Here is a 24174-nt window from a genome sequence, read left to right as displayed (position 1 = left end):
ACACACACACACTCTCTCTCTCTCTCTCTCTCTCTCTCTCTCTCACACACACACACACACACACACACACATTTACACTCTCTCTCACACACACACATACACACACATATACACTCTCTCTCTCTCTCTCTCTCACACACACACACACACACACACATTTACTCTCTCTCTCTCTCTCTCACACACACACACACACACACACACACACACTCTCTCTCTCACACACACACACACACACGCACTCTCTCTCACACACACATTTACACACGAACACACACACTCTCTCTGACACACTCTCTCTCTCTCTCTCTCACACACATACACACTCTCACACATACACACACACACACACTCTCACACTTCACACACACAGACACACACACGCACGCGCGCGCTAAAGGAGAAAGACAGTCCCTGTTCGTCCCACAGCTGGAGTAGAGGAGTGGAGTTACAGACAGCGAGTAGAGGAGTGGAGTTAAAGACAGCGAGAACTTCTATGCAACTCGGGAACACGTTTAACTTCATTAATGTGAGACACGGATAAAGAAAAGCTCGCTAATGGAGTATGTTGGCTTTTCCGTGTTGTGGTGGGTCGCTGTCTTCATGTCTACACTCGGGCTGGAGAGGAACGCAGTTGGTGAGTCTGCTGTGGATTGTGGATCCTTGTGCTAGATATGGGACGCTGTTATAGAGGAGCACTGTTTAAAACTAGTTCTCTACTGACAGCAAACTGCTTTCAACAGTTTGTACTTTAAACTTAATGTACTTTTCACGTATACTTAGTAGTGTGGAAACGTTACGCAAGATTACGCTTAGTTTATAGCGCGCGCGTTTATACAGGTGCCTTGTCAGAGTGACGTCACTGCTATAGCGCAGATGTGACCTTTATTACCATCTCATGCTGCTAAGTTCCTACAGAGCCTTTATTATACATTTTCTCCTGTTATGTGCTGAGAGTTTTGACAGAGTCTTGGAGTGGTTGTGGATGTGTCCACTGAACATAACTGTCACACCACATTCACCATGTCATCACTTTCATGCATCTTGCAAAGTTGTTCTTTCTAACTCAGTTCTGGTGTGACTTGAACGCAAACAGGTCTATACTGTGCACAAGTGCATTAATGTGCAGAAATCTGTGTACTGACAGAGTGTCCTCGTAGTTTTAATGCTTAACAGACAATATATACATACTACTTATACCACTGATACAAAACACGTGCCCTCAATGGGAGCAACTCAGCAAGAAGGAAGGGCATGGTGCTGGTTCTCTACCTTTATTACAGAGAGTGTATAGTACTTTTTATTTCAAGTTTAAATTGTCAACCTCTCAAACTCTAAGGAACAGTGTATGGTTCCACAATTCATCTCCACATGCTTAAAACATCATGCTACTTGTATTATTATATTATACTATATTAAAACTTAATCATTTGGCATTCACATCTAGTTGCTGATTTATTGACTATAGAAATTCTCATAATTTTTTAAAGAAAGATTCATAATTAACTGTACATTATTAATGTTTATTATTTAGTATATTACAATATGAAACAATTTTAAAAGCTCATGTATTCAAAGATGCAAACTGAAAGTTTTTGAAATAAGCATCTAAAGAGATCTGGGAGTTCATGTAAACCCGTTTGCAGCGGTTAAAAACGTTGAATCATAAATCCATAAGATCATGTCATGACAAGTGTAACACAACCCCTGCAACCAGCAGGTTAGGAATCCCTGATCCAAACTAATGATGACTGTAGACATTTTCTTTGTCATTCTGCAAGATTAAGTGACACTTTCACAATAGTGTGATCTTGGGAGGGCGATATTTAAATTCCCCTTCTTTTTATTGAACTGTGTAAGCTGCTTGATTATTCTCCTCTGTCATGGCATTCATTTTAACTCTTCATCCCGTAATTATAGGTGAGTTAAGTACTAATTACATCTAATGAGTCCCTCCCTGCCTCAGCTCTCTTCTGAAACACCAACCTGTCTGTGAGAGACAAAGCTAATAGTTCCTTGTTATTTTTGTTATCTGTTATCAAGATAGATATAAATATACATATACTGCGTGTGTTTATTTGTATTCAGTTATTATATCTTTGTTTGACTTAGCCATTACATATGGTATTTGGACGTAATGCTTTTACCCTGCTAGTAACATTTGCTTTACTATCTGCTCCCTGTCTACTTGCTGTACTTGTCATTTACACCCAAACTGCACACACTGTCATTGGATAGAGTACCACACAGATACATTTATATCCTTAGTTTGGATTCTCCTCCATGTTTATGAAGGCCCCTAAATTTGTTATATTATATCAAAATGAGTGTGTGTGTGATTGCTGTAAAACGTGTGTGTTATCATGTGCATGCATCTGTTTGTCTGAGTGTTCGTCTGCCTGCCTGTCTCGTGTATGTCTGCCTGCCTGTCTGAATGCAATTTTAACTCCATAGCCATGATGTGGATAATCACATGTTACTCTGAGATAAAGTCTGCCACCATTTCTGTTGCCTGAACTGACTAAATGGGTTGGAGACTGCATTTTGAGCTGCATTTTGACCATTGTTAATCCAATTCCACCAGCTCAAAATGCAGTCTCCAACCCTTTCTATGTTTTTGCAGTAACTACTTCACAAATAGATGACTTTTCATACACATAAAGAGGACAGGAGGACTTCAGTATCTCCTTTAAGAAGATTACAGGGATGGACTCTCCAGTGAAAGGCTCTTCAGTGCAGGCAGCAGAGCAATGCTTGCCATCTGAAAGAGACCTTTTGTAGGCCTTTAGAAAACTGTAACGCCCAGGCAGTGAAGCAGGAAGGGGTGTTAGTCTGAGCCCATGTTTACTCTTGCCTCTCTGGGCCTCTGAGTGAAGAGTTGAGAAACAGCTATTTAGGGAGGAGAAGAGGGTCACATAACCTCTAAGTGGCAGGATCTGATTTGACCATATTAGTCTTCCTTTCCTCATCATGGACACAATCCTCTTTTGGCCTGCTTCAGTAACCCTGAACATTTGACTAGCTGATCAGCGCAGAAAGCCTGTTGTCTTCCCAGCATGTTTTGGCACTGTGATATCAAATTCAAACCAGATGCACTCCACCCATGACACATGTACAGAATTTTTTTTTATAATGCAGTGCAGTGCATAGATAACTCTCCACAGTCTCTGTATGTTTTTTCCACCCAAAGTTTGTTATTTTAGCTGTGAAGAGGAAGACATATTTCCACCTTGTCTGTTCTTCCTTCCTCGTTCAGGTCACCTGGTCCATCCTTTACTGGCAAGTCCATAAGACAGGAAAGGATACAGAGAGAGGACAGTTTAGTTTAAGGCCATAACTTTTAAAATTAAAGTGTTTAATTCTATGATCACATGTTTTGGTAAAAGGATTTAAAGTGTTTCTACCAGAGAGGAACAATTTGTAACCTGCTATCTGGAAAAAGGCATACAGAAAGTACATCATCTGAAAACTTTAGCATTTGGTTTAAGGGCTATTTATATATATATATATATATATATATATATATATATATATATATATATATATATATATATATATATAGATATATAGATATATATATATATATATATATATATATATATATATATATATGATTTTTTTTTTTTAATTTTTAAAGAAAATGTCAGTATTTTGAAGTGTTTAGTCTTTATACAACACATTTGTAGAGTATGTGCAATCACCACAGATAAGAATCTCATACAATTTTCCAGCATGAAAAAAAAACCCAACAACAACATCCCACATAACAGAAGTCTAATGCAAAGTACTTTTGTAGAACACTAAATACCTAATGACCTTTACTGATAGATTATAATGGTTGTACAGTAGGTAGCCTTATCTAGTTGGAGTACCTTCCCTTAAACAGTCCATTGAAAGTGAGTCCCTGTTCTTTCTCAGTATAGAGAAGTGTGATTTTTACACTTGTGATAATCACATCATATACACGTGAACTTGATTACACGTGAACTTGATATAAACTCATTTCACTAGATTGTTGTAACTTATAGCATATGTGGTTAACAGCAGTTTATACCAGTATCAAGGATCAAAGTTATAGTTAAGTGGCTTCATTCATAGCTTTATGTGGTTGATATTATGTCAGTGCAATTTGTTGGAGTTGGATGTTTTTGGATTTTAAAAGCTGTTCACTGGCTGCAGAGCTTATATATCTTATTACATAAATGGGACCCAATTTCTTGTGATTTTCTTTACCCAAGTGCTTCCCTTTTCAGCCAGTCAGAAGCTGGGAAGCCTTTTATCAGAGGAGAGGAAGGCTTTTATCAGGGGAGGCATGCTTATTACACAAGCCAACAGCTGGTGTAGAGGGCTATATTACACTGTTTAATGCGTGTATATGCCCCCACACACAAATATGAGCACACACATACACACACACTCAGGGCCTTCAGCTGCTGGTATTGGCTTGGCAAAACCTGTCTATGCACCACATTTATTTTTGACAAAGGAACCATTCAGAGATTTAGCATACACTAAAACACACTTTTTTTTAACATACACTAAAACACACCAGATTCAAAACCATTATAAGTGGGGTATTTGTGGTAACACTTATTTTAAGTAATCCAGCATAATAGTGTTAGATCCAAGGAAAATTGGCCCAAGTGTTTTGGGTTTGTATCTGAGGAAACTCTCAGTGTGGCTAGAGAGGAGAACAGGTCTGAGCAAGTCCCAAGGAGATGATGGCCAAGGAGATCAGCATGCAAGATCATACTGATCATGCTGACACACCATAATGAACCTTCACACACTCCCCATCCTCCAACCCAATGATATGGTCCTTGAAGACAGGAAAAGGGGTATTATAAAAGCAATATTATACAAAGATCTTCCTAATCTAGTGCTCAGGGACCACCAGGCCACATTTTCATTCTGTTCCGGACCAAAACAAACTTAAGGTAGGTAATTAAGGGCTGTAGAGTGGTAATTATCTGGCACAGCTATGGTGGGAACTGGAACAGAGAAAAGATGTGGACTGGCTGATTGTCTTGGATATTAAAGAAATGTGAAGTAAAGGCTTTAATCGTTCAGTATTTATTATATAATGAATAAAACACAAAGTTGAAACACAATGAGTTAAAAAAGCTAAGGTGAATTATTTTCCTATACTGAATTATAGTGACTAAAATATTCACTCATTTACTCTTTTTTCTTTGCACGCTTTTAGTTCATAAAGCCGAGATGCAGTTTGACATGTTACAGAGAAACTGGAAAGTTCAAAGTCCTGCAGCAAAAAATGTATTGCTGACACTGGAGAGTCCTTCTGTAAATTTTAAATAAATATTTCCTCACAGTAGTGGTCATATCACCAATAATTTTAAATTTCTTTGTCTTTTTATTATTGTAGATTATGTATCAGAAGGATCACATTAATATAAAAACGTTTGAATTAGAGACAGGACTGTTATCAGATCTGTTGTTATAAATATTATTCACAACCTCCTGGACAATCAGATTTGAGAATTGTGGTATAACTGATACATCAATGACGCATTTTAAAGCACATTTCAAAGTTTGTAGATTGTATTGAACTCATGTGCTTGTATTCTGTGTTTTAGGTGGGATGGTACCTGGCAGAATTAAAATAAACAAACTGTGTAAGTTCTGCGATGTGCAGACCTCTTCATGTAATGGCTTTGGTACATGTCAGGTCAACTGCAGCATCACCTCTATCTGTGAAAAAAGCGACGAAGTCTGTGTGGCAATCTGGTACGTAACTGCTACTGCGTTTGGTTTTGTTTTGTTTTTTTCATAAAATTTGACAGTATATATATGATATTATGTTTATACTCTTTACACTATACCTTGAGAGTCTGAAAGGCGTCCTAATAAAATGTATTATTATTATTATTTTTTTTTTTTTTTTTTTTATTATTATTATATTCAGTTCAATTCAGCTTTAATTGTAGACTGGTTTTAACAGTGGACATTTTCTCAAATGTCTATTAAATTTTAGATATTACAAAAATAATAGATATTACAACATTTAAAATTTTATTTAAAATTTATCTTGAATAACCCTTTAATTATTGTATGTTTGATGCGATCCTTCAGGAGGAAGAATGAGGATAACAACACAATCGAGACGATGTGTCACTCTCCAGCAGATCCACTGTATGGCATGTTTCTGAAGGACTACAACAGCAGCACATGTGAGATGAAGGAACAAAAGACAGAAAACGGACAGCTCTTTATCTGTTCTTGTGATGAGGAAGAGTGTAATGAGAATCTTCTCTTTCCTCACAGTGAGTTTCCTCTTTGCACATAGTGTCATAATGTACCAGTTTCTTGCTATAAGCAGTATAGCATATTGATTCTGGTCCCCCGACTAATGAAAGTAAATTCCTACCTAGTATCTGGAGTAAGAAGTGTTGGGGTAGCTAGGTTTTGAGCTACGTTTTGTTTCTGTTAGCTATAAAAGCAGTAGCTCAGCAGTAGCCAAAACCTAAAGCATGCAGTGCTTTTTGAATTCATTTCAAAAAGAAATGAATTTAACGTCAGAAATTTCACCGTGCAAAGTAGCCTAATGATCTAATGGTCATTTTTCAGGTGCTAAAAGGAAAGTTTGGAGGTAGTCATCAGGATTAGAACCTACTGAAAACAATCCAGGTACATTTTTAAGCCAAGCACAACTTGACTGTATAAAACTAGATCATTTCCCCCAGTCTAGTCTAAAGATCATTAGCTTCGATTAACAGCTGGATTTTTTAGTGCAGATTATTTATAGTACTGTGTGTATATATATATATATATATATATATATATATATATATATATATATATATATATATATATATATTATTTTTATTTGTAATTATTTCTTTTATTTCTAGAGCTTACTTGTTTTGTGTATGTATATATACGTATGTTGTGTATACTTATGTACGTAGTTTAGTTATTGGACAGATATTCAGATTTTATTGTTGATTAAATTATTATTTAATGGTTTTTCCTCAATCAGGATGATGAAGTATTAATTATGCAGTTCTTGCATATAAAATAATATGATATGTGGATGGGGTTCCTTATGCAGCTTGTCACTTAAGGCCCTCAAATGTTCAGAAATGTTCTTGGCTTTGTTGAGGCTTTCATGAGGACAGAACACAGTAGTGTAAGCACGTGCATGAGTGGGTGTGTGTGTGTGTGTGTGTCTGTGTGTGTGTGTCTGTGTGTGTGTGAGACAGGATTTCAAGTTAAACTTATGCTGTGACGTGACTTTTGGCAGCTTGGGTTGCAGATTGACAGAGCTGTAGGAGTGCAAATGTAGTTGACTGTATATGCTAATTTCTTTCTGATCTGTAGTATAGCTTCTATAGTTGAAACACTGATGCTAAAGTCACACTGGCATTCTCACCTAACTTTTTCGTGCTTTTGATCAAGAATAGCCAGTTCACTGCATAATTAGTGGCATACTCTATTTTGTTTTCTTGGTGTTTTTCAAATTTTAGTGGGAATCTCCAGGGTTTCTCAGCATAATCGCTGCATACCAGATCTGTAGTGTATGTGAGATTACCACATACAAGAATTTTTAAACATTTCCCAGAAACGAGAAAAGAATGAACAACTTGTTTACTTAGAGTCTATTGGCAGCTGATAGGACAAACTTTATTGTTCAACACGTTTATCCTTTTCTTTAGCTGTGTGGACATTTTTAAACCTGGGAATCTTGAGGGTTGAGAAAGTCAAGTCAAGAAGCCTTTATTGTCATTTCAACCATTTCAAGCAGCAGTTAACTGAGATATTGTACAGGGTTGTGCAAAACAGCAATCAATCAACTGAAATATCAGACAGAATGTGCAAATAGCAAAAAGTGTGCAAAAAACAGCATGTAAACAGATTGATGGATATATATTGGAAGTGTGTGTATTTAGTGTAGGTCTGTGCAGTCCATACAGCATGATGGTGCAGCTCCTAAGCTCAGTTTACTGTTTGTGTACAGTTTCTTTATGTGTTCATGTCCATGTATATTTGCTCTGGGTTTCCTCCTACCTCCCAAAAACATGCCAGTAGGTGGATTGGCTAAAGATAAATTTCCTCTTGATGTAAATGGGTTCATGAATGAAACCTCAAAATAATGAGTTATTTAACCTTTTTTTTTCCTTTAAAATATTTTCTTTTCACTATATTGCTTTGTTGCATACTTGATGTTTTACTACTATGGACCAGCTTTGGTGAGACATTCAGTGTCTCATTGCTTTCTTCTCAGACCTTCATTGTTACAATGTTTATAGAATATAATGATTATACAACATATTGCATATTGTTAATATCTATTGATGAAGGTTATCAGCTGTCCTTAAACTGCCATTGCGAAGCTTTTAATGCAGCACGTAGTCTTCTTTATTAGACAACTTAAATTTAACTTAAATAGTCTGGATGTCTCTGAGACTTCACTCAAATATGTAAAAGGAAAGGGTTTTGCGTAATAAAAAATAAAAGCATATCACATTCCACTATGGAAGTATTGCACATGTACGTCAGAAGGGAATATATAGGGTCAGATGTGTTTCCAGTTTACATTTACATACAATCTAAAATGTGGAGTAAACATGAAAACATTCTTCCTTACTTCTTTATGCTGTCGGTAGTACGCCCCTGAAAGTAGTTTTCTTTCAATCTTTAAAACAAACCTTGATAAACCGTGAGCTTGTAAATAGGCATACATGAACGTCTTTAGTTTGAATGATATAATAGGGTTGCGTATAGGACACCTGCAGACAGTCGTAATAATCTTCACCACTCTACATTAGTTAGCTGTGTTGTGCCTGTTCAAGACAGACCATAGTGTTGGCTCTGGTTATGTGGTGAAGCAGGCAGCAGAGGATCCCAGACGTGTGGTTTCCTGTCTCTTTAACTCAAAACAGAGACAACACAACCACATAGCAAAACAGCTGGGTGTACTGGGCATGCTCTGACTTAATACACTCTCGTGTTAGCAGGCCTGTAGAGGTGCGTGTACCACGTGTCATAATACGTTCTTTATGGTACACAAACCTAAACATTACAATAGTAATAGACAGCCCTAATATATAAATTCTAGAATGTTGTACGTTACACATTGTCTGTTTTTGCCCTTCTGAAGTTGTCTTAAGTATAAAATGAAATGTAAAAAGGCAGTCCAGACTTCTTAGGAGGAGTCCTACTCTTTAGTGAGCACGTCCTGCAGGAAGTCCATGTTTACTTGTAGGAAAGAAGCCAAGGTTAGTTTTCTCAGAAATGGCGAAATGTTTGCCATTATTTTCCTTGCACATAACAAATTTGTGACATAAAACAAAACTGATATGAGGTCTGCGCATTTTTGTCCTAGAAATTGAGCAGTTGTCAATAGCTGAGTACAGGATGTCACTTACAAGAAGATGGAATACCATTTTAAAGACAAGAGAAGACAATTAAACAGACATATGGACTGCGAAACACTTCTGACTGTGCTTTGTGAATTATCCCAGAGTTTATGTTTTGGGTTTCTGTGTGACAGTCAAGGACAACACAAACAGATCTGGCTCTGAATTCAATACAGATGGTTATCTCTGAGAGAACCTCTTCACAGTGATAGCAGCTAGTGGATTAGCTTTCTACCAAAAGTACATGTGCTTCTAATAAGCAACTTATAAAACTTGTCAGAGAGCCTATGTTGGTCATTATAGCGTGAGTTTCACACGGTTTATTTTCTGTTGTTGACGTCGTAAACGTGATTGGCTCAGTGCAAAGAGTGACAAATGTACTGTAGACAGCAGCAGCTGTCTTGATTTATAGCTGTTGGAAGTGTCTCACTTTTATTGTCAGAGCTTCACACATGACAAGTTTCACACTCAGCTTTCACAGCTTGTTACTGTATGTGGCCACAGTGACAGGTTGTGAAATGCATTTGTCGCTTAGAATTTTTGCAAGTTTTACTTTATTCATTTTGGAGAATGTATAAGAATCCTATAGATTTCATTTTGTTTTCTTTTTTGAGACATGTTAGAAACCCATGAGTGAGTGTCTCATCATGAAAGCACCTTCAATAAGTCTTTATCCTGCTGTCACAAAAAGTTTAGGTTATTTGAACATCTTAGAGAAGAGAGAAGAAACTCAGTATGTGTCATTCTTATGAATTACTAATTTCCAAGACTGAATTTGTTGTAGGATTGTTCACCCTCAGTTGATCCTTTATCACCGGTTATTTTTTGAGAAAAAGGAGAAGAAAAACTGTCTGTCTGACAGGTCTAGTCTGGGATGATTTTTCTTTCTTCCCCCACACTATGGAATCCAGAGCAGATGCTCTAAAGACAGGTATGAGTCACCGTCGGCTTAGGGCGAGAGAGAGAGCGAGAGAGAGAGAGAGAGAGAGTGTGTTTGTAGGCAAAAAGAGCGATAAACACTTTTATGGTGCTAGTCATACTGTGAAATGAGAGTTGTAACCATAACAAACAATAAACAGTGACCCCAACACTTTACTATGCATATTACCAGTACCGTTCTAGCAAAACCTCCACACTCTAAACAGGAGAATGTAAATTTTATGAAATTAAACATCTGGCAATAAAATTGTGATATAGTATTTCAGAATGTAAATGTTTCACCAGAGGTAATATATCTAGCTGGAATTTGCAGGATTAAGTGCACTCACATGAATTGAATTTATCATTGTGGTTGTTTGTAAAACATTATTATTATTTTTTTTTTCTCAGAATAAAAATTAGACATTAATCTTAACGGTGTGGAAATTAAAAATTTTCCAAAATCTTTGTCAGCCTTCACATCAAATCATAGAATATTGTTTAAATTTTAATAAGAGATTTTGTAATGTTGCGTTGTATCCTGTCTACGTTGCTATGTTGTGTGATTCACTGAAATATTGTAGCAATTAGGATCTATTTGACTAACCTGTGAGTCAGGGGCTTTAAAGAACATAAGCTTTGTACTGCCTGTTATAAAGAGCTGAGCATGCACGTAAACACACACTCTCATGTGTACACAAACACAGTAATGGTTTAATCTGAGAATGGTCTGAATATGGTTAATATTCTCACTGCTCACCACAGCAGGGAGTTATTTTCAGTAGTTTTGCTGCTGTGTGCAAAAAAAAAATGCATGTCTCATTCCATAAAGTATAAATCTGTAGATTTCAGTCTTTATGAGTAGCTATTCTATTTTAATCTTTTTTTGTTTTGGAATCCTTTCCAGTCTGCGCCTTTCTTTTATTGTCATGTTAAATGTTCCAGAGTTGGGTATCTATTTATGAGTGTTTTATGTCTGTACTCTAGTGAGGGTGGTGTGTAATGTGTGTGATGGAAAAAATGTAGACAGGCTAAGATTTTTTACCCCAGTCTGTGCCCCTTATAGCTGGCACTAGTCTGTCTCCATCGCTAGACTCAACCTGTAATGTTTCAGGAGGCTTTGCCAAACCTCAGGTTGGCAGGAAGTCGGAGTGGCATGGTAAATTTCCTTGAAGGTTGTAGACAGTGTTTCATTGTATAACCCTTTTCCTCATGTGCCTCTCAGAAACGCAAAGCAAATGTGAAATTTACCATCTCTGTGAACATCCATCATACTAAGCTGCACCTAAGTAGCAGCTTTGCAGCCTTTGGTTCGTTTCATAAGATGCAATAACTGTAAAGATGGAAATTGTAGATGTTTCAAACTAGACATTTTACTGGTTTTGAATAAGTTGCATGGCCAATTTGACTCATCTTGTTTTGTCCCCACATTTTCCCCCAGGCGCCACAGATCGTGAGGTGGTGTTAGTAATCTTGATCAGCCTGCTGCCTCTGCTGATTCTGGCTATGGTAGTCATTGCATCCTTCTACTGGTACCGCATCTACCGGCGTCGCAAGCTCAGCGAGTGGGAGACCAAGAAGCCTTTGAAACGCAAAGGTCCTCTAGACTGCAGCGATGCATGCGCCATCATGGATGATGATCGCTCAGACAGCAGCTCCACACATGCCAACAGCCTCAACCATAACACAGAGCCACTGCCCATCGAGCTGGACATGCAGGTGGGCAAGGGTCGTTTCGCAGAGGTCTACCGGGCCAAACTGAGGCAGAGCTCGTCACAGCAGTTTGAGACGGTAGCTGTGAAGATCTTTCCATGTGAAGAATATGCCTCCTGGAAGAACGAGAAAGACGTCTTCTCTGACATTGACCTGAAGCATGAGAATGTGCTGCACTTCCTCACCGCTGAAGAAAGGAAGGTTGAGAGGCAGTTCTGGTTAATCACCGCCTACCATCCTCGTGGGAATCTGCAGGACTACCTCACTCGGCATCTGATAAGCTGGGAGGACCTGCGGAGGCTTGGGGCCTCACTGGCTTGGGGCATTGCTCATCTACATAGCGATCGCACACCCTGTGGAAGACCCAAAGTGCCCATCGTCCACCGAGACATCAAGAGCTCCAACATCCTGGTAAAGAATGACCTCACGTGTTGCCTGTGTGATTTCGGCCTGGCTTTACGACTGGATAATTCCTTGTCTGTGGATGACTTGGCCAACAGTGGACAGGTAATTATGTGTGTTTTACTCAGGAATAGGGAGAGAGCTGAAAGACTGGGCAAATTAATATATATGTATACATATAAATATATATTAATTAAATAAACCTTTCTCATATATTATACAAGTTGAATACATGCCAAGGGAGATGATCAACTCAATATTACCATTCAATGCATAGATAAACTGCAGTTTACTCTCATAAATGCTACTGGAATCAACACATAAGTAACTCGAAGATATAAATACATTCATTTCTTCCCTTATACCTAGTGATGTTTGCTGTTCTCGTTGGGTTCCTTGCTAACGTAAACTCGATTGTGAGTTTGTAAGAGTATGTAGGAGTTAGATCAGGGATATGTTTGAACGTGCAGGGGAAAAACCCATTGAGCATCTTCCCACTTCGATTTGTATGTGACCTTTGTTCTTTGTGCCTTGATTTATGATTCACAGGCTGAAAATGCACCACACTGAGGTGTTGAGTGAATGAGTAAATAAGCCACTTACTGCGAAGATTTTCTAATCATGGAACTGCTCTTTTTAAAATAGTATATTTTAAACATATTAAGTGCTACAAACTTTTTCCTTATCTGTTATAGTTTGTTGTGCATGGTATAAATAGGATATAATAGAATTTGAAAAGTCTGATTCTGGTTTTATTTTGAATACCATTGTTCTGAATTCAAAATGTACTCTATTAGTGATCAGGTAATGCACGGTTTCCTTGTGATAACTCATCTGAGGATCAAAGCCCATGCAGAGTTTAAACTACAGAGAGAAAGCAATGTAATGAGCCATGAATCTGTATTGTCTCCTCATTGCAGGTTGGAACAGCGAGGTACATGGCTCCAGAGGTGCTCGAGTCCAGAATCAATCTGGAGAACATTGAGTCCTTTAAACAGACTGATGTCTACTCCATGGCTCTTGTGCTGTGGGAGATCACTTCCAGGTGTAACGCCATTGGAGGTAAGATCACTTATTGAACTATACCCATACCAACCAAATTACTGGGTACCAAGTCAGTTCCAAACACATAGGACTTCTTTGTGTCTATTCTATTCATGGTAATTCATGGAGAAATAAGAGTCCTTGTCGGAGCACTGTCTTGTGTCAGTATTTCTAACCCCCTTAAAGGAAGTCTAAAGGAATTCTATTTCTATGGAGACGGTGGTTGCCCCTTAAGAATGGAATGGATAAAAATAAGTTAGTTATTTCTCCCATTAGTCTGTGGTTTTTGTTTTGCCAGTGTGACCAGGCTATTGTCCCAGCGCTGTGCACAGAAAGCCCAATGTGGCTCGTGTGCGGTTTTGACCGATTTGCTGCTTCCTGTTATTTGGAAGGCTCTCAATATAACTCTGAACTAAAACATTATAGCAATACTGTTAACTGAGCTGCTGGAGTGTGAGGAATGTGTAGAATGTCAGTCCTTCACTGAGCAGGTGGACTGAAACACTGTGAGGTTTTTGGAGGGTCAGCATGTATGCGTATTTTAATGTAATCTTTAAAAAATTAGTTGTTGTCATGTCGTATTTATATACAGTATATATAGGTGCTATATATAAGTAGGTTTACAAGAGCCACATTTAACCCAATAAACCTATATACATTTAACCCCTTGAACAATAAAATCTTTATTTACATATTTACCTATTTATCTACTTACTGTACCTACTTTCCAGTATGAGTAACAGTGGAGTCAGTAAACTTGTATAAACAAAAAAAAAGCCTGCCAATTCACAGAATAAGTCTGAAAAGTCACGTGCAATACTCTGACACAATTTAGAACCAAACTGATACTGTACTCTGATATCACTCAGTTGGTGATAGCTATTTTAATGGGCCTTGTACACACTGTTCTGTGTGCATGTGTGCATGTGTGTATGTGTGGTGTCAAGCATACCATCAAAGTATGGGATTTGTGTTACCCACATGCCCCAGCATGCCCCCTCTGTGATTGAGAGGCTCCTGCAGGCTTATCTGCAGAACTTGAGACATTTCCCGACAGACCAGAGAGACGGAATGTCACATTCCTGCCTTGCTCACTGCACTAACATAGCAAGAGTCTGTTTTTTAGACCTGGACCACCAGAATTCAATAGAGATAGAGATAGCATGGGCTATAAGGCAATCAGGAGAAAGTCATCATGCTGCCTTGTTGTGCTGTGCTCTGGCTCACTGTGTTGTTGTTAGTCTGTCCAAAATTAGCATGGGGTGCGGCTCTGGCTGGAACGGCATAGAGTAGAGCGGCGAGCTGAGAGGCAGCCAGCCTAAATATCGCTTCCACTCCTACCCTTATGATAGAGCGATGGAGGGCATTGCAGCATAGCAGCTGTGTGGCAAGTGACAGAGCTCCATATGGCAAGTCCATTTGTCACTACAGGTGTCAAATTCACTGTAGGCTTGTTCTTGTTCTCATGCATACATATTCTCAGCTCTTATCCAAAATGCTTCAAGTCTTAGACAATGTCCGCTAGCCGTACAACAGATTTGATGCGTTTTTTTATTGCTAAGTTACTACTATTGCTAAGTTATACTTTGGCCTGTCTTTGCGTTTCTACCATGCTCTCAAATAGACCTTTTGAAAATCCCAAATGAAACCTTCTTTAAATCCCAGATGCATAGACAGGTAGGTCTGTGGAGGTTCCAGACAGATAATCTGAAAAGGAAAAGCTTGTTAAAAAGGGTTTTCCTGGAAAGATTTGTAGAGCGCATCGATTCGACCTGGAGAGGGAGGCCTCTGTGTGCGGGACATCTGTTACCAAAACCGCTGCATTCCTCACATAGTGAGCACACTCACATCATTCAGGCCACAGCTCCCAGAGCAGACAGACAGACAGACCATTTCTGCAGTAGGGTTTTATGTGCTGCTCTGATGCCTTTCAGGTGTGAGACTGACAAATCACGCCAATATAAAGTACACAATGCAAATTATTGTGTGGGCTGTATGATTTCTACTATTCTACCTTCTCAGGTTTATAGCCAAGAGCCTAACGGGGACAGCAGGAATAGCAGTTAATGCTATACGACTGCTTTGTTTTAGAATTGAAACAGGGGAAGTCCACTTGTCAAAAACAGGATGTGTGCGCTTGTGGAGTCAGCTACTCTGCGGGGGCCCAATCACAGCCCTGTACTTCCTGTCCCAGACTCCATGCTGGTCTGGCCTCTTCCTGTGGGCCTATATAGTGAGGAAGAACCACAAAACACACTCATTTAAAAAAAAAAAAAAAAAAAGATTTTCCAAAGTAAACTCATTCATCTACTTACATTTGTGGCAATGGATTTTGGTTTGTATTGTAATAGCAGACATTCCCACTGTTCTGTTATAACCGTTTTCTTTGTCATACATTTTTCCTGTCGTGCACGCTGAGTGCGTTTGTGGATGGGTGAGAGTTATAAGGCAAAGCTGTTGTGAGTTATAGCACAGCTGCTATGAGCTCTATTTCACAGGGTTTGGAAAATTACTGGAATACTGTTGTTCGTGTTCTCTCTGGCACAGTCCAGTCATTATCCCATATTTCCTCTAATTTGTTTTCATACGGAAAACAAACAACACAGCATCATAACTTCTCATTATTGCTGGCACTCTGCTGGGTAAGCTGATCGCCCCAATGTTGTTTAGCATTTGTCTGCCTTCCCAGTGTAAAGAGGAGTGCCAGACAAATATTTCCAAAGGTGAGTTCCGACGTTACTGTTTCCCAAACCTCAGCGTTTCTCACGTCGATGCTTAGAGCCCCAGAGAACATTTACGATCTCTAAAAATGCACTTTTTCCTCTAGAACGTTATACTCTGAATGATTAATTGTGTTCCTGTGTCTGTGTGTGTGTTGGGGTGGTTGTGTGTTTCAGAGGTAAAAGATTATGAACCTCCATTTGGCTCTAAAGTGCGAGAGCACCCCTGTGTGGAGAGCATGAAGGACAACGTGCTCCGAGACCGGGGCCGGCCTGAGATTCCAAGCAGCTGGACGAAACACCCGGTAACTTAGCCACTTTTTACAGCAATACTGGGGGGAAAGGAAACATACTGATCACAATGAGTGATTTATAAGAAATGCAGCAGCATAAAAACAGTCACACTATTATTGTATATTCATATTAGACACTCAGTCATGAAACAATTTATAGACCATTTCAGACAAGATATTGTCTTCAACGATATACTGTAAAAGTAAATGTTTGTTAATAGTAGAATAAATCTATATCCAATCGGTTTATGAGTTGCTAATACAATACATACTGTAGGAAACAACACCTCATGCTTTACTGAAGATAGTATAAACATTTCTTAATTTAAAGGGAGTGTGCTCCTGTATACACTATTCTGATTGGCCACAAGGCACTGATTAGTTTTCTGAAATCGCAATAATAAGGTATAGATAATTTTTTTTTCATTACTGGTCCTAATAAGAGCAATGGTGAAGCAGAGGTTGGGTTAAAACAAAAATGTTTGTGGACACCTGTCCATCACACCTATATGTGCTTATTGAACATCTCATTCCAGAATTTGGAGTGTGGTTGTGGGGATTTGTGATCACTCAGCCACAAAAGCTCTAGTGAGGTCAGGGTGAGGAGGTCTGGGGTGCAATCAGCTTTCCACTTCATCCCAAAGGTGTTCAGTGAAAACTGTGCAAACTGTGTCTTCATGGATGTCACTTTATGCACAAGGGCTTTGTCATGCCAGAGCAGGGACATTGTAAAGCTACAGTATACAAGGACGTACTAGACAACTTTGTTGTTGTTGCAACAGTTTAAGGAAGTCCCCTATATGGGTGTGATGCTGAGGTGTCCACAAACATTTGGTCATATAGTGAACATTATCAGTTATGCTCAGCCAATATGCAGTCAAATCAACTCTTCCTAATCCTTTGAAAGACTGAATATCTACAGTGAAGCACAATTTTATTCTCATAATGACATGAGATTTGACTTCATGTCTATATCTCAGTGGGAGAAATAACCATCTGGCTGACAAAGTTTACAACGTATGAGCTTACTGAACTTATGTGAGTGTTGGAACGTCATTTATACTGAATCATTTTATGTCTTATACCACAACAGTCTTGAATCCTCCGATTATTCGGAAGGTGTTGAGCTCAGACCGTAGTGCCAACTGTAATTCAAATGATAGATTTATACTAGTTTAAATCATTTGTTCTAATACCATATCATTTCTATAGTCCTTCACAGGACTTATAAGCTCATGCTCACATAATCTATTGCTAATAATAAGCTAATTGGTGTTTTTTAACAGTCAGTACGTTTTCCACCACATCTTCAGGACAGACTTTGCTGTCTTTGATTTCTTGGTCACATGAAAAACTGTATTTTTTTTGTCTTATTAACAAAAAAGAGAAAGAAAATAAGCTGTGGAGCTGGTCAGGGAATGAGTTTATGGCTTTTATAATGAGATACAGTAATGAGAACAGTAATACAGAGATAAGTACCATTAATATTAACATAACTAACAAAGAACTACGGAAGTATGTTTTGCAGATGTTCTACAACTTTAAATGAAGTTTAAATGGATAAAACATGATGTTTTGATGTGATTTAGTAATAAATTGTAATTGCTGGTAAATCTGTTTCCTATTAAGAGGAATATAACATATCAGAATGTTTGGTTATTGGAAAATAATCAACTTTGGGGTAACAGTAACTTTACTTTAAGACACATCTCACTACCCCTTCGTTCATTATTTTTCAGTAGCAGCGCATTGATAAGTGTTTTATTCCTTGGTTGTTAGATGCTCTTTATTTTTGTGAGATTTTATAATTTTCCACATGTCAAGGTAAAAAGCTGTTTTGGCCTTCTGTCTGTACTGAAATGCAATAACACAAACATAATTTCCTGCAGGGTGTGGCTTTGGTGTGCGCCACCATCAATGAATGCTGGGACCAAGACCCTGAGGCTCGTCTCACTGCGCAGTGTGTGGCCGAGCGCTTCAGGGAGATGAATGACGATCTGGATAAGCTATCCACACGCAGCAGCTCCGAGGAGAAGATTCCAGAAGACTGCTCTGTGAGCGTCAGTGACGACAAGTGAAAGAGTGGGAGAGTGAGCTAGAGCCCATTTAACTGTCACTCTGGCATGGGAGAGTGTTATCTGTGCTCACATCAAGTGATCAGCAAAAGAAGAACAGCTCCCTCCAAACAATGGAAACTGGAATGCATTCAGTATGTTATAAACAATGTGTGCTTGTGTGTGCAGGTGTGTATCAGAGGCCTCGGGACACGAGCCACAGGGAAATGAAGTAGCTTTAAGCTTTAGATGTGTCTCGTAACCAAAGAGTTTATGCACTTTATCAGATTGTCTATGCATATGTAACAGTAAAGAAGCACTGGTGGCTTTATTGCAAGAGGACGTGGCTGGTGCTTCACTCCTCACCGCTCACCGCAACTCAAACATTACCTGAGCAGGTATACATAAGAGAATCTATATGTACAGTTTGATTTAGCACTGTCTGTGTTCATGAAAGAGTGTGTGTGCATGTATGAGTGTGTGTATGGGTGTGTAAGAGCATGTTTGATTCCATGTACATAAAAGAATGTGGTGTGTTTGGTATTGCTTTAACAGAGGTTTTTTATTTTTATTTTACTCATTTGCCAATGAAACAAAGCACAGTATATATATATATATATATATAACTATTGGAAATCATATTGCAGCATTGGAAAAGGCCAAAAAAGAAATAGGACTCTGCTCTGGCACCGAAAAGTATTTTAATAAAGCATTTCCAAAGCTGTAGTTTTATAAATAATAAGGAAAACAGCTAAATGTGCCTTTCTTTTTGTTTTTATAAGCAATATATTTGTAAATCTTTTAAGATTAAATAAATTTCTTATAAACAGTGTATATTCTAGTAATTGTGTTTTGTGCATAACATGTTCTGCATTTCACCTTCCACACTGGCACATGTAATGTAATATAGAAATATAGGAAATCTAGTCAAATACATGTAGTGAATCTTTATAGCTTTAAATATATTTAAAGGTTTCTACAGACCAATTATGTGTTTTAATAATGTTTAAAAGACTAAAAGACAAAATTTTGATCTCCAATGTATACTTATATTTCACGGTAAAAGATACATACTAAAGACATCGTGTGGATTCTACCACAGCTTCAAGTAAAGGTAACCCTTTTTCCTCGGTTTTCCTTATTTTATTTTTATTTATCCATATTACTAGTATTACATCTCAGGTTAATTTTTACTCTGAGATTCTTGAAACCAGACAATTAACATGTTTATTATTTGTGATGCTGCTGTCTATTACTGGATGCCCTGAAGAGTTTTCCTCATGAGTCAGACAACATTTCTTTCTTAGTAGTCAGTTGTTTAAAGACTCTCAGGTCTGGGAAGTAAGCCTGTTAACAGTAACTCATTTGACATCAATATTGCTCAATGTTTTCACCCTCACCACACTGATTTGTTAGTTTTTATAAATCATCATGTATGTTTCAATTCAAATTCAGTTTTATTTGTCATATACACAACCATACAGAGTACAACATGCAATGCTCTTTGCTTGTCATTTAAAAAGCAATATAAAAAAATGTGCATATATATATACATATATATATATATATATATATATATATATATATATATATATATATACTTTTTTGAGATATATATATATATATATATATGCAACTTTTTTTGAGATATATATATATATATATATGCATCATATGCATTTATGTTACATATATATTACATACATACACACACATATATATATATATGGAAGATGAGTAGATGAGTATGACAATTGTGTTTATTATAATAATCACTACCAGCGTGTAGTGTGTACTGATGAGAGAAGTTTAACTTTACAGTTCTGGAGGAATGCAGCATGGACCCACAAAGGCACAAGTGCGAGTGGCAGAGAGGAGCAGAGAGGAGCAGACGCAGGATGGTCATGTAATTCAGCTTAATAACCTCTTCCTTATATTGGGACTCTTGATGCATGAGTATGTGTAGCCAGGTTTTATTGTTTTAGTTTAAATTCACATTCTCTTTCATTTTTGGGAATATTTGTTTTGTGTATTGTCAAATTTATTTTGAACACATAGCCATTGCATGTGCAATCCATCCATGTGCTACTGGTAACGAATGGTTCTTACTGGTGCTGGTAAGATGCGTTTTAATGCTCTCTTCTTCGGTTAAGTTTGCAAAGTCAGAAGTCGTGTAAAATGAGTTTAATTGTGTAAAAAAAAAAAAAAAAAAACATGTTACTGCTAGTATGTTTATAAAAAGTTAACATTTTTGGCTGTGAAAAAAAGAGATTTGTCGACATTTATTCTGACAGATTTAGCCACATTAGCCATATGATCTGTTTGCCTCCAAGAGATTGTGAGAGAGTCTGCCGCTATGTGTGTGTATTGACTGAGTCCCTGCTATTTTGTTATAGAATAAACATCTAGCTCTGGAACTTTTGGTGCCTGGTGCTCTTCAGTTCACTAACAGCCACTCAAAAGCCACTACACATGTTTGGAGAGAGCTTTCAGTTCAGACACTGCAGCAGTGAGCTTTGCAGAACAGATGTTCCCACAACCAGACTATCAGACTGAACACCGCATCCCTCAGGCAGACCCTGTCTGACTTTAGAATAGCTACAAATTGAGCTTCTCTCTCTCGCTCTCTCTCTCACTCTCACTCTCACTCACTCTTTCTCTCTCCCCCCCCCCTCTCTCTCTCTCCCCTCTCTCTCAACTTCTCTCAGCCACCATTGTCCCACTACTATTCTAGATATAAACCACTAGAGTTTTGTCTGGAGCAATAACCACGGGTAAACTTGCATCAGAAAATAGCTCTTTGTGGATTCAATCTCAGAATAGTCTTCATAGAGTAAGTCTTGGCATATCAACATGTTGCTGGTTTAAAGTGGACAAGGCTGACCAAAGCAAAACGGGTCATTTCTGCATTTCTGTGTTGGGTGGAGAGAAAGAAAACTTTGCACATTTTGCTTCACCACAATTGCCAAGGGGACATACAAAAAAAATATTGAACTTGAAATATTTATCATGGAAAAATAAATCCATTTTAAAAATCATGTCCTTCAAAATCCACAAACTCTTCACTCAATAGTATTTGTAAATAAAACTAAAATAAGTAATAAAAAACAACTGACATGTTTGGTGATAGAAGAACGACCAATGACAGGGGGGGTGTTGTGAGACTTGGTGTGAAGCGGAACATTCATGAAAAAAACTAAACACTGTGGATGACTTTTTTAATTAACTATCATGTTTTGATTTCATTTATTATTACATTAGCATTATCGTGTCTGCTATACAGTAGAAGTCGTTATGAATGAGCTACTTAAAAATTTCAAACATATCAATATAAAACTGTTTGGTCTGTGGTCTGATCTGTGCTGTCATTGAAAATGAATCAACAACTTCTCAAACAATCAGATTCAGCGCCGTGGTATAAATCTGTATAATCTATTTATTAATTAACGTTTAAGCTGTCAGTCTAAATATGAAAGCAGAAACCAGAATTACATTTTACTGTATGTCTTTTTTGTCTTTGTCTTCCAAAAACCTTCACTGTTAGTTTGCACTATAGACAAAATAGTTGTCACTAAATGCCTGAACTCTTTAACTCCTGTTAATTTAATGCTCGTACATATACTGATAACAGAACATAATGAAGCATTTAAAGAAAGCTGGATTCTCTCATATGTTATAAAATATAGTGTAAATGAGTTGATACTGTGTGTCTTCAGTGCTTTATTCTGTGAGTGTAACAGGTAAACACAGTGTTTATAGGTCTTTTTCCACAGCATGTGGAGCTCATCCAAACCAGAGAGCACACTCCAGGCTGATGATGAAGAAACTTGCCTTTCTTTGGTGCCAGTAGTAGGCAAACATTAAGCTTTTCACACTGCACTTAACTCCTGGGTTACTGTCATTTCGAAACCTGCATATGACCGGGTAGAGGAAAATTTCTCACACTTCATTTATTAACTCCACATTGTGGTGGCAAACATATATGGTGTGAAACGACATGTTGTTTGAACGTTACAGCTAAATGCTTAGTAACAACCAACATGAAATATTGGTAGCACTTGCATCATATCATTTGAAAACCATGACATAGCAACACTTCAGTAAACAGGGTTCAGTAGTGTCAGGTGGCAAAACTCTGACCATCACAGAAGTGCATGTCAGAGCAAAGTGGAAATTTATGACCTTGAAAAATTACTGGAAGCTGGATATCAAATATACAAACCTAAGAACACTTTAAAAAATTAGAAAGCTCTTAAGATAATGTCAGCTCGGATGCAGAACTGCAGATATATCCATTTTTCCTCAGGGATGCAATAGTATGAGACAAGCCATTATTTAAACCAATGCACGCTGTATTTATCCAATCATGGATGATAACACCAAAAATATGCAAAGAACATTACCCTCTCTTATGAATGTACTGGGTGTAACAACAGATTATAAATACCCAGGATTAATTATTAATTTAAGGTAAAGTATGAGCAATGTGAAACAGAATAAACCAGGATTTTATTTTTCAGGTTTTTACCATGATTCAACAGCACCACCTGGTGGACATACAGTGTCAGTAAAGGTGAAAGACTGGAAAGGGGGGAATGATGTAGGGTTGAGGCCAGGGCTCTGTGAAGGCCAGTCGAGTTCTTTGACTACAATCTTAGCAAATCATGGCTTAATGGGCTTCACTTTTTGCACAAGGGTATTGTTATGCTGGAGCAGGTTTGTGCTCCATGTGACATAAGTTTCATGTGAGTCAGTTCAGTCACCTGAAATGACTGGTTCATACCAGGAACAGATTTCTTGAAACTCCAGCACAGAAAGAGTGGACCTGGGGAAAAGTCATAACTGACTAATAAGTTGTTAAATAACGCTTAAGCTTGAATATGGCCTTACAGTCAGTTAAAGCCATAGTCATAACTGGCAACTGTTCAACAGATAAACTCGTTATATATAGATCCTTGAGATGAATTTCAGAGCTGCCAATTCAGTGTACTGCAGTGATCTCTGTGCATTTCAAGCATTAATACTCTGGAGTTATTTATTATGTTTAAATACCAAGGCTTACAGTATATTAATCCTTACCATCCTTACATGTCATCTGTTTTCTTTCCCTGCTTACCAAATTAACCTTACCACAGAATTATCTTTTGTTCATCCCATCCCGAGGCATCCAGAAGTTGTACCAGCTCCAATTGTCTTCCGTGCCATGAAGATTTTGGACCTCCACTGAGATGAGGCCGACTCTGTGAGGATCCTGAGGCACCTAGAGATTTACCAGCTCCAGTTGTACTCTGTTATACTAAAGAAGAGATGCCAAATCCATGTGGTCTTTGAGGACAACAACCTCCTCGTCAATAAAACATTTGTCGGACTGTATATTTGTAATCACACCCTCCAGTGTCACCCATGTGAGGATGAGGTTCCCCTTTGAGTCCTGGTTCCTTTCAAGGTTTCTTCCTTTACCATTCAAGGGAGTTTTTCCTCACCACAGTCACCTGAATCACCTCAGACTTGCTCATTGGGGATAAATACAAACACAATTAAATATATCTAATATTAATCTTGAATTTTGTTATATTATTATTTATAATAACCTTTTTTCTATGTTTATGTTCTTTAAAGCTGCTTTGAGACAATGTCCACTGTAAAAAGA

General features: G+C 37.9%; 1 protein-coding gene across 2 annotated transcripts; it reads left to right on the top strand.

The window, feature by feature from the left end:
• tgfbr2b (transforming growth factor beta receptor 2b) lies at nt 1–19358 on the top strand. 2 transcript variants are annotated; one of them, XM_060869881.1, is made up of 7 exons: nt 163–637; nt 5598–5748; nt 6094–6284; nt 11740–12518; nt 13334–13475; nt 16355–16482; nt 18360–19358. In XM_060869881.1, the coding sequence occupies exons 1-7, from the start codon at nt 559–561 to the stop codon at nt 18546–18548; spliced, it is 1659 nt and encodes a 552-aa protein (XP_060725864.1). In that variant the 5' UTR covers nt 163–558; the 3' UTR covers nt 18549–19358. The 2 variants fall into 2 exon arrangements, with proteins under 2 accessions (XP_060725865.1, XP_060725864.1); XM_060869882.1 differs by lacking the exons at nt 16355–16482; nt 18360–19358 and adding an exon at nt 14699–14827 and having other exon boundaries at nt 1–637.
• The last annotated feature ends 4816 nt before the right edge of the window (nt 19359–24174 follow it).

This window comes from Tachysurus vachellii, chromosome 5 (genome assembly GCF_030014155.1).
Source record: "Tachysurus vachellii isolate PV-2020 chromosome 5, HZAU_Pvac_v1, whole genome shotgun sequence".
NCBI lineage: Eukaryota > Metazoa > Chordata > Actinopteri > Siluriformes > Bagridae > Tachysurus > Tachysurus vachellii.
This window is presented reverse-complemented; position numbering and strand designations above follow the sequence as displayed.

Bases quoted from the DNA above. Each gene is read 5' to 3' on its own strand.
- tgfbr2b (XM_060869881.1), top strand. From the start codon at position 559: ATGGAGTATGTTGGCTTTTCCGTGTTGTGGTGGGTCGCTGTCTTCATG. The intron at 13,476-16,354 runs GTAAGATCACTT...TGTGTGTTTCAG, and splicing joins CAGGTGTAACGCCATTGGAG to AGGTAAAAGATTATGAACCT. The intron at 16,483-18,359 runs GTAACTTAGCCA...AATTTCCTGCAG, and splicing joins GCAGCTGGACGAAACACCCG to GGTGTGGCTTTGGTGTGCGC.